This window comes from Pezoporus occidentalis, unplaced genomic scaffold (assembly GCF_034315485.1).
Source record: "Pezoporus occidentalis ecotype Australia unplaced genomic scaffold, CSIRO_AGI_Poc_V1 ctg187, whole genome shotgun sequence".
Taxonomy (NCBI): domain Eukaryota; kingdom Metazoa; phylum Chordata; class Aves; order Psittaciformes; family Psittacidae; genus Pezoporus; species Pezoporus occidentalis.
The window spans coordinates 294,893-306,002 of NW_026913715.1; the positions used below are offsets into that span (position 1 = coordinate 294,893).

The following is an 11,110-nucleotide window of genomic DNA, read 5'->3' on the forward strand; positions in this document are numbered from 1 at the left end:
CTCTGCTCTGGAGCCAGGCTGAGAGAGCTGGGCTGGGGCAGCCTGGAGAAGAGAAGGCTCCTGAAGGGGAGACCTGAGAGCAGCTCCAGTGCCTGAAGGGGCTGCAGGAAAGCTGGAGAGGGGCTTGGGACAAGGGATGTAGGGACAGGCCAAGGGGAATGGCTTTAACCTGCCAGAGGGGAGACTGAGCTGAGCTCTTAGGCAGAAGCTCTTCCCTGTGAGGGTGCTGAGGCGCTGGCACAGGGTGCCCAGAGAAGCTGTGGCTGCCCCATCCCTGGCAGTGTTCAAGGCCAGGCTGGACACAGGGGCTTGGAGCAAGCTGCTCTAGTGGAAGGTGTCCCTGCCCGTGGCAGGGGTTGGAACTGGATGAGCTTTAAGGTCCCTTCCAACACAAACCAATCTGCGACTCTGGGATTCTATTACTTTTGCAACCAAGCATGCACCTTCTGGCTTTGCTGGATAACCTTGCTTTCTTCCACACAAGCTCATCTAGATTTAGAAGTGACTTAAGGGGCTCTAGCAAGTGTGAGGTGTGTTGCTTCTCTGAACCGCTGCTTGGAGACGTTCCCCCTCTGAGAAATTTGTGTATCTGGAAGGGAAGTTTCCTCCCAGATGTATCAATCTGCCAAGGTCGTGGTGGGGCCTGGGAGCGCCCACATCTCTGGGTAGGGGACAGTGATGGAGCTGCTGGCCAGAAACAGGAGCACCTCTCCCTGATGTAGCACTTCTCCCCTGGTTGAGCCCCTCCAGCTCAACCCTTCTCACTTTCAGTGCACACAAGTGCATTTGGGGGCTAAAGTCTGCTTTCTTCTCTGTCACCATCACAGCCCTGGTCTGTCCCCGCTCTGCCCGCAGGGGAAGGCTGCAGGCAGCAGAGGGAGGGCTGAGAGCACACCGAGAGCACACAGGTGAGGACTGGGCACCTTCCAAGTGCTGGCCACAGTTACTGGTGGTCAGTAACAAATGTTTTCTATGAGGGCTTGGTGCTGCACTGGCCGTGGTCAGCTGCTTCCATGTTATCAGTCCCATCTGCATAAGCCGTGGCTCAGGGAGCCAGGGGAGGGTTTTGGCTGGAAGGCATCTCAAAGGTCTCTGGTCCTGCCGCTGCTCAGAGCAGGGCCAGCTTTAAAGTTAGGTCTGGTTGCTCAGGGACTTGTTCAAGGACACCTTCAGGGATGGGGAGTTTCTCAGCCACGTTTCTGGATGTGCTGTAGTGCAGGACCACCCTGAGATGAACTTCCTCCTTCTGTCCTACTGGAGTTTGCCATGTTGCAGCTGTCCTGCTTCTCTCAGCCTCTCTGTACGCGCTGTGCCTCAGGCCCTGACCAGCTCCGTGTCCCACACTGCACTCTGCTGTTTCTCAGGTCATTTTTTGTACTGGGGAGCCCTTCACTGGACCCACTTCTCCCAACCTGGTCTCTCAAGTGCTCCCTCAGACCAACGGCTGCCCTTCACGGAGCCAGACCACAGCTGGCCTTGCTGCAGAGGCATTCTGCTGACCAACGTTCCACCCGCTGCCTGCTGGACATGCAGGGCTCCTCCAACATTGCTGCCATTCCCTGCAGGCCCAGTCTGCCCCATTCAGTGGGGTAAGCCCAGTCCAGTGACAGGACTATTGGTTTGCCTTGGCTGAACGTCAGGTTTGTGCTGCCCCATTCTGGAGCCTGATGTGGCCTCTCTGAAAGGCAGATCCAGCATGACGTGTCCCCAAAGCTTGAACATGGTCACTAAGGTTGGTCATTGCTGGGACTGATGCATCTTCATATATTTCAGGATATGCTGACCCTGGCAGCTTGGGATGTCCCCAGTCACATTGCTTCCCACCCTCGTAGAATCACACTTGGGTTGGAAGGACCTTAAAGCTCCTCCAGCTCCAACCCCTGCCACAGGCAGGGACCCCTTCCACTAGAGCAGCTTGCTCCAAGCCCCTGTGTCCAACCTGCCCTTGAACACTGCCAGGGATGGGGCAGCCACAGCTTCTCTGGGCACCCTGTGCCAGCGCCTCAGCACCCTCACAGGGAAGAGCTTCTGCCTAAGAGCTCATCTCAGTCTCCCCTCGGGTAGGTTAAAGCCATTCCCCTTGGCCTGTCCCTACATCCCTTGTCCCAAGCCCCTCTCCAGCTTTCCTGCAGCCCCTTTAGGCACTGGAGCTGCTCTCAGGTCTCCCCTTCAGGAGCCTTCTCTTCTCCAGGCTGCCCCAGCCCAGCTCTCTCAGCCTGGCTCCAGAGCAGAGCTGCTCCAGCCCTCGCAGCATCTCCATGGCCTCCCCTGGACTGGCTCCAACAGCTCCATGTTCCTCTTGTGCTGCTGCCCCAGAGCTGGATCAGGGCTGCAGGGGGATCTTTCAGAGTCCCTCCCTCATCCTGCTGGTCACGCTCCTTTTGCTGCAGCTCAAGCAGACAATCCCTGCCTGCCACTCATGAAGCCAGGGTATAAAACCATGTCCTGTGATGATCCAGGTCGAAAATACTCATTTTCAACAGGTTTCCACGCGTGGAGGAAGCAGGAACACCCGAAGCCATTTGTGTTTTGGGTGCCTTGTGACACTGTGGCCCGTGTGGCACCTTCTGCCCCTGCAGCACTGAGGTTTTTTCCTCACTTTTAATGGGTCTCAGTTGTGTCATTAAAGGTTTCTGAACTTCTGCAGTGTTAACTCACAAAGGGGCTCCAGGCCTTTGCTGCGCCACGCCTGGGACAGGAGCTATATTTGCCCCTTCCCAAAGTAGGGAGCAAAGGCAGTGTTTATTCATCGGTGGGGCTCAGAGCAGCGCAGAGGTGTCTCAAAGCTGCAGTTGGCACTTGAGAGGTGACTCACTGCTGGCCTGGGGGAGTTCAGGTAGTTTATGTTTGTGCCATTGAGAGCCGATGCTCAGCATCCCAGTCCCAGCGAGGAGCTGCCCTGATGTGGAGGGCACGGAAGGCTCAGCTGGGCTGGTACCCACCAGCTCCCATGGGAACCCCCTGGTCTGACTCTACACCATCCAAGACAGATGGACAAGACCTGATGACTTGAAATGACTGCCACTGTGGTGCTGGCACCCATCACATGCAAAGGGAAATCTGGGAGCCTCTAACTTATGGTCACTCCAGGCAGGTTGTTTGGGCACCCAGTTTTGGGATGGCCAAGAGCCCACAGATCATGAGCAGCAAGTGGGACCTGTCTCTCAGGCTGAAATCAAAACACCATTCTCCTGACAGCCAGTGCTACACTGAAAACCAGAAATGGTCCAATGCAGTTGCATTTAATTTTTAAAAGGGAAAAAAATGTAAAGTCAAGAAGATTAAGTATCACATATGGCACAGAGATTGTCTGGGAAGACCAGCTTAACTTCCCTCTGAGCACTTAAGCTGGTATTAGCAAATACAAACCCTAGACAACATTCCAAAGGGAAAGTCTAAATGGAAGTCAGCACAATTCAATCATTTGAAATAAGGTGATCAGAAATAAAAGTTCTAAACTTGTTGAACCTGTTTCCACATCAGATGACCTCTGGTAACTGCAAGACAAACAATGAAGACACCAGAATTTGGTCCCTTGTTCTACTTTGAGGAATATCAACCGCACATATATATTCCCTTTGTCAAAGGCACTGGGAGCAGGAATTTAACAGTAGATGTTTGTCCAGTTTCCAGTTGAATTCAGAGTCTTCAAAGGAAATAAGCTGATAGAAAAGTGAAGAATGCATCCACCTCAGCTGAGGAGGAGCTTTGGTGGATCCCTGTCGTGGTTTAAACTCAGCCACACAGTCCCTCTCTCACTCCCCCTCTTCCTCTCCCCTGCTCCCGGAGGGATGGGGAGGAGAAGCAAAAGAATGTAACTCCCCCCGGTTGAGATAAGAGCAGCCCAGTAACTAAGGTACAACACAAACCACTGCTGCTACCACCAATGATGATGAGGAAAATAAGGGAAGAGAATACAACCACTCACCACCTGTCGACTGATACCCAGCCTGACCCGAGCAGTGATCTAGCCCTTACGGGTAACTGCCCCCAGGTTTACATGCTGGGCATGATGTGCTGTGGTATGGAATACCTCTTCGGACAGTTTGGGTCAGGTGTCCTGTCTGCTTCCTCCTGGCTTCCCCTCCTCCCTGGCAGAGCATGAGCCTCAAAGTGCTTGGTCAGAGTAAACATTACTGAGCAGCAACAAAAACATCGGTGTTATCAGCACTGTTCCCAGGCTGAAAGTCAAAACCACAGTGCTGCACCAGCTACTAAGGAGGAGAAAAGTGACTGCTACTGCTGAACCCAGGACAATCCCAGCCTGGGTGATCTCTTTGGGAAACACCAGAAAAGGCCCTACCAATACAAAGAGCAGGTGACATTTCCAGTCAATGTAAATCGGGTATGAAACTCAAACTCTTTACTGCAGCAACTGCAGCATGTCACCTGCTGCTCAGACTCACCTTTGCTACCTCTAGTTTCACCAAAAGACTAGAAGCAAATGTGCTGGCTTTGGAAGAGCCTGCCAGAGGTAGACTGCAGACAAGTAGATGTGTGAGGCAGTGTGGGCAGATGCTCACAAAAGCTGTAGTAAAGGGCAGACCTGGTTGATGCGTGGACAAATTATGTCACAGAGGAGACTGAATCCAACTTCTGCAGAGGAACATCACACCTCAGGAATATTTTCTGGAGGAGTCTAGATATGGGGGTTGGACATCCCCTGGTCAGCTGGGAAGAGTCTTTATCAGTTTGCAGGGGATGAGCTGCCATAAGCTAGAAAGGAAGTCTGGCATCACCAGTAAGCACCAGAGCCATCAGCTGGGAGTCTCCAAAGTGCTCCTCAATGTCAAAGTCTTGTCTAGCACCTCCCTTGCCCCAACACTCCTCTGCTGTTTCCAGCAGCCATTTGGCACCCAGGTGCCTGGGCTGATCTCTACTGCACCAAGCCAGTCCCTGCCAGCCCTTCCCACCAGCGAGTGCCCACAGCACCCATCAGGAACCTCTCGCTGCAGGATGCCATCAGAAGGTGCCTCACCCCAGGAAGCCCTTAGAAACACTTGGAGAAGAAAAGTCCCATGTCAGGAAATATACAGTGACATCTGGCCGGGTTTGCTGGGGGATAAAGGAGGGCAGGTACAACCCGCTTGTCACCCTGTCCCTCTGTGCTTCTTGCCTGCTGTTGAAGGCAGAGGGGCTGCATGGTCTGATGGGCGTTGGATGAGCAGCAGGTACAGGGAGAGGGTTGATGGATGGCGGCTGCAGTGGGAGACCCCCCTTGCACTGCATGGAGGGTCTCACACCCAGGGAACAGTCTGCAATGGCAGCCTGTGCACATCCTGCTCCAGTGGCAGCCCGTGAGCATCCTGCTCCAGTGGCAGCATCCTGCTCCAGTGGCAGCTTGTGCACATCCTGCTCCAGTGGCAGCTTGTGCACATCCTGCTCCAGTGGCAGCTTGTGCACATCCTGCTCCAGTGGCAGCTTGTGCACATCCTGCTCCAGTGGCAGCTTGTGCACATCCTGCTCCAGTGGCAGCCCGTGCGCATCCTGCTCCAGTGGCAGCTTGTGCACATCCTGCTCCAGTGGCAGCCCGTGCGCATCCTGCTCCAGTGGCAGCCCGTGCGCATCCTGCTCCAGTGGCAGCCCGTGCGCATCCTGCTCCAGTGGCAGCCCGTGCGCATCCTGCTCCAGTGGCAGCTTGTGCACATCCTGCTCCAGTGGCAGCCCGTGCGCATCCTGCTCCAGTGGCAGCCTCCTGCTCCAGTGGCACATCCTGCTCCAGTGGTGGCAGCCTGGCAGCCAGCATCCTGCTCCAGTGGCAGCCTGTGAGCATCCTGCTCCAGTGGCAGCCTGTGAGCATCCTGCTCCAGTGGCAGCCTGTGAGCATCCTGCTCCAGTGGCAGCCTGTGAGCATCCTGCTCCAGTGGCAGCCCATGCACATCCTGCTCCAGGGCACAGGGAGAGAACAGACGGACAGAAGGAGGAGTGGAAATTGCCAGGGGCAGAGGAGTGATCTCAGCACTGTCTGGGGTGCCTCCTGCGAACAGCAGGGGAGGAAATGTTTGGCTGGAACATGGCGTGGACACACTGGGACTCCCCATCACACAGTCCCTGGCAAAGGGCACTGCTGGCAGCAGGATGTTCTCATGTGCATCAAAACACGTACCAAAACCAAGGCTCTGGGCAAAGCCTGGTGTGAGCCCGGTGTTCCTGGGAGGGCAGCAAACACTGAACTGTTCAGTACAAACTGCCAAGGAGAATTCCTGCTGGAAACACTGGGGTCTTTCCGAAGAGGGTGGAGATGACACTGGGATGGGAAGTCTCAGTGATGCCCTTGCCCTGGGACGTGCCCAGCTCTCGCAGTCCACAGACCAGGAGATGCCGTTTCCCACATTCTTTCCCCAGTCCATGGGAGGAGGTTCTGAGGTGCTCAGCTGCTGGGACAGCACCTTCCAGGGATACCTGCTACCATCACACAGCAGCAAGGCAAACCCTGGGCTGAATCAAATGCCCAGGTGGCTGTGCAGGGATGGGCAAGGTCCCTGTGGAAATGCCACCAGAGAGGAGTTTACAGGAATTTCCTTTTCCAGGAGAGGCACAAGCTGCTTCATGCCCTACCAGACCTGACTGCCTACGAGCGCTGCCCGAGCCCTGGAGATGAGCGTATGTGAGGGTGCTGGGCATCACCGGGGACTCAGGTTACACAGATGGGTTGTGGTTTCTCCTGTGTGGATTTGAGGGTCTGAATGGATCAGGAAGAGAAGGATGGAGCGTGATTTCTGAAACAGAAATTCAGACAGCCTCTGGAGGCAGATGGCCACCACTGCAGGCAATCTGACTCCAGCAGAGGCTTTCTCTGCTCAGTGCCCAGGGACAGAGACCGTGCGCAGCCCCACACCAGTCTGAAGGTTTGGGTCCAGAGAGTGCAGACACCCACCTTCCACTCACCCTGCAAAGCTGAGGGCCTGAGAGGTCCTCAAGCTGAGTCCTGCCTCTCCAGGGGAGCAGAGGCTGCCACTGCAGCAGGGTGAGCAAAGGGAAGGTCAGTCGGATTGTGGTGGTGGTGGTTGCAGACCTCCAACTTCAGTTATGTGGCCAAGTCCCACAGCCTTTCTCCACGCAGCCCCCCGTGCCCATGGGATTTGCAGCCTCACTGCATCACATATTTGAGCTCTGCCTGGCCATGATCCTGCCCCATGGGAGGTACCCAGGAGGGAAAATCCTGGTGGACTCCAAAACTGCCCTTACTTGGGTGAGCTCAGCCCAGGATGCTCCCCAGTGCAGACCTGGAGGCCAGCAGAAGGGACCACATGCCTGAGCATCCCGGGTTCTCCCCAGACAGTTACACCAAGCTCCAGAGTGAGTTGTTTATTTGGCAAGAAGGAGGGACTGAATGCTGGAGGAGCAGGGGATGTGTTACGGCCTTGACCACTGAGCTCAGAAGAGGGATGGGGAAGCAACAGCCTGGAGCTTCAGAGTGTGGGTCTTGCATTGCTTGGCAGGAGCAGCCACCAGCCAGCCTGCACCTCCTGGAAAACAAGAGAGGTGGGATGAGTATTTGAGTGGGGAGGCCAGTGGAGAAGGCCAAGCAGGGCTCCCCATCAGCATCAGCTTGCTCTATACTAGTTGTCTCTGTTGGCTCTGTAGAGCAAGCCATCCCCAGCAATGGAGCCAGCCCTACAACTGTACCAGTGTGGTGGGACATCGCGTGCCAAAGTGGGCCAACAACAAACCAAACCTCTGACCAGTTATGCTGGTGCACAGCCCCAGGCCTCTTTGGCCAGATGCAGTCCTGGCCCTGGCTGCTGCAGGAGCTCTGCAGCTCTTTCTCCGCTGACCGGGTGGTTTTGGTTCAAGTGCCCTTGCTCACCACTGGGCAGCTGCGCCCTGGGGGTCTCCACTGCAGAGCAGCTCCAAAGGGAACAGTCCTACCTGGGAGTCAGGTTCAAACAATGTGGCTCCCAGAGCTCACAGTGGCCCTTTCTGGAGCACCAAGGAGGCAGTTTCCAGCTGAGGACATTGCAAAACACCACGTTGCACTGCAGCAACTCACCTACACCTCATCGAGGCTGCATTCGTCTGTGAAAATAAAGAGAAAGACTGTGTCATGCCACGACATGCCAGGCCAGCGTGCCTCTGGCTACCGGGGCAACGCTTCCTCCTGGCAGCTCAGACTGCAGAGCGGTGGCAGTGATGGACTGAGCCGCACGCCCTGGCTCAGCCGCACCAGCCCCAGACGCGTGGGCAGCGCTCACCCTGGGCGGGCAGCATGACGATCATGTCGGTGGTGAAGCTCCTCTGCCTCGCAAGCTTCCTGAAGAGCACTGCCAGCCTGGGGCTCACCTCCCGTGTCTTGGCTAGGGGCGAGGACATGAGTTAGCGCCAGGCTGTGGCCTGTCCTCGCACCTCCGGGGCACCCAGGTGAGGTGGGATGGATGATGGGCCCCAGGGAAGGTTGGAGGCAGTGGGGAAAGCGCTGGAAAGGGGTGGTAGCCAGGGACATGAGACACCCATCCCGGGGGACAAGGCGAAGTGGAGGCCCTGGCACCAGCACAATGTCTCCTTTCCTGGTTTCCATCCCCACCCCCTGCAGCAGGACCCCCACTCTTTGCCCCATTTCCACAAGTGGCTGACCCAAGGCCATGGACACCCCCTGGGCGCAGAACCTGAGCCCAGCCTCCCCACCTAGCCCCAGCTCACTGCCCTTCCCCTGCCACACTGGTCCCGCTCCTGCAGCCCACACAGTGCAGGCGGGCAGTGCCGAGGAGGGGTCCCCACGGGTCCCCTGGCTCCTGGCCTCCTCTTGGGACACCCCCAGCCTGCCCACCCTGCTCAGAGCACCACTGGTTACGCACTGTAGAGCCTCAGGGCGTGCAGGGTCTTCCCGTCCTTCACTCTGGTGGCAAAGACCACTGCGTATGTCTTGCCGTCCGTGTCCACCACCTGCGCTGTCTTATAGCCCCTGTCTGCAGGAGGACATGAAGAAAAGGGAACAATCACCTCCTGGAATTCCCACCCTGCACAAAGGCTGTAGGAGTGTGAGCCAGGATGCCAGGGGCTGGGCCCACCCAGTCTTCTGTGCCTCCCTCTCCTGCTTTATCGACTCTGAAAGCCTGGGGGAGCCGACAGACGGCAGCAGAGCAGAGGGACTGGGAAGGGACCACAGGAGGCTCTGGGGATGGTCACTGCAGGGAGCCGAGTAGCACAGACAGACTAATGCTGGGAAACAACTCCCGCTCCATCCTTGGGAACAGCCACCCACAGCCCTTGCAGAATTAACCTGCTTCTCCCCAGGGTTTAAGCCTGGTCTGGACGTGTCTGATTCCAGAGGGAGGGAGCCGAGGGATCTGCCCACTTGTGGGACACCAGCCCTGGCACAGATCAGTCCTGGGGTGCAACGGCTGCAGAGGGATGTCCCACCGAGGACCCCAGGAGGGCCATGTCCCAGGGACAACCGGCTGCTTCACTTGGGGATTGTGGGAAGTGCCGCTGTCCCGGCCCCACTCACCAGAGCTGTAGTATTGACCCAGGACTCCTGATGGCTTGTAGATCGACACCAGTCTCATACATTGCCCTGGGCTGCAAAGCAGTAGAGGATGCTTCATCTGGGGTTGTGACACCTCTTCCCCCCCTGCAGATGTGGGCTCCGGGGTCTCCCCAAACATGGGACTTGCTGGTGTGGCCAGGGCAGGGATGGGGACAGAGCAATGGGGGCCTGGGCTGTCCTGAGGGGTGTCCTGCGGGGTCACGCAGCCCTTCCCTTGCTCTTCTGAGCTTCTGGGATGAGGCTGGTCCTGCTGGGAGAGCTTTGATCATGGGGTCCCCCATCATCCTGCTGCATCCCTGCCGGGAGCAGCAGTTTCACCTTTATGATGGGACCGCTCCTGGCTGGTGCTGACCCCTGAGGAAGGGGTCCCCATGATGCAGCTCTGCCGAGCCCCTGTTCTGCAGCACGGGGCTGGAGGTCCTGCCTCACCCCACCCCAGTCTTTGGAGGGTGCTGGGTGGAGGCACCCGGGTGAAGTCCCACCAGCAGAGGTAAGGGGGGGGGGGTCAGTGAAGCCCACACAAAGTGCTTGGCACTTACGTGGGAATGGCAAAGGAGACGTTGAGGTCACCGTCCCCCAGGACCTCGATGGACGTCATCGCCATCTTCAGCTGATCCTTCTTTTGGAGGTAGCTCTCATTGTCAGTGGCCATAGCCGTGATGTGCCATTTCCCTGCAATCTGGCAGCGGGGGCAGGCTATGAGCCTGGCGGAGCAGGCAGGGGCTGTTCCCTCCGCGGGGACCGAGCCAGGACACCCTCAGGCCATGGGACACCCACAACCCCACCGGGCCCAAGGGACTGCGTGACCACCCTCACCTCGGTGGGACAGCAGAGCCAGGGGATGTCCCCAGCACAAAGCCACCTCTGCAGTCCCCACCCTGTGAGCGGTGGCCACGCTCCCGCCTGCCCTTCCCGGGATGCTGCAGTCACCTTGCTCATGTCCAGCTCCGCAGCACCGAGGTCCTCAGCCCCCACGCGCAGCAGGCAGAGCAGCGCCAGCCCCAGGCTCAGCCCCATGGTCCTCATCGCGCCGCAGCCTCCTCTGGGTTCTCCAGCGGGATGGGGAGCGGTGCCGGGGCTGCTGAATTTATAGCACCGGGCTCTCCTCCCCTCCACACACCCCGGCGCTAGGGTTGGCTGGGGCAGATGGTTTCCAAGGGCTGAGGTCGCGCCAGAGTAAACAGCCTTGCAGCAGAGGGGAAGTGCCCAAAGGGCACCCAGAGGGGCTGAGCAGCGTATTGCAGGAATTCTTGCACCACACCAGTGCTGAAATTCAGGATTTCCCCGATGTGCTTGGTTATGAAAAGGACAAAGTTGGTTGTGAAAGAACAAAAAGAGCATTCGTTTACCAGCAGGATGGTGGAAGGCTGCTGGGAAGAGTGGGGACATCCTTCCCGGCACGGCCCAAGCAGCACTGTCACCAGTGACCTGTCACCAAGGAGCTCAGTGACCCATCCCTCTGGCCAGGCTGGATCTGCCCCAGGGCTGCCGCTGGGATCATGCCCAAGCCCAGGCAGCTGCACACCACTGATGTTCTGACCCTGCGGTGCTGCACAGCTCATCCACCTCTGTGGGTGCACCTCTGTGTTTGCACCTCTGTGGCTGCACCTCTGCACAGAGTAG

The 11,110-nt window shown here is 57.5% G+C and overlaps 1 protein-coding gene across 1 annotated transcript; it reads right to left on the reverse strand.

Annotated features, from left to right (window-relative positions):
• Positions 1–7,263: 7,263 nt before the first annotated feature.
• Positions 7,264–10,564, reverse strand: LOC134162314 (extracellular fatty acid-binding protein-like). The gene is made up of 7 exons (XM_062615973.1): positions 10,418–10,564; positions 10,027–10,166; positions 9,449–9,519; positions 8,796–8,906; positions 8,196–8,297; positions 7,994–8,019; positions 7,264–7,469 (listed from the first exon to the last, which is right to left on the reverse strand). Exons 1-6 carry the CDS (start codon positions 10,511–10,513, stop codon positions 7,994–7,996), a joined length of 546 nt encoding a protein of 181 aa, XP_062471957.1. The 5' UTR covers positions 10,514–10,564; the 3' UTR covers positions 7,264–7,469.
• Positions 10,565–11,110: the final 546 nt, after the last annotated feature.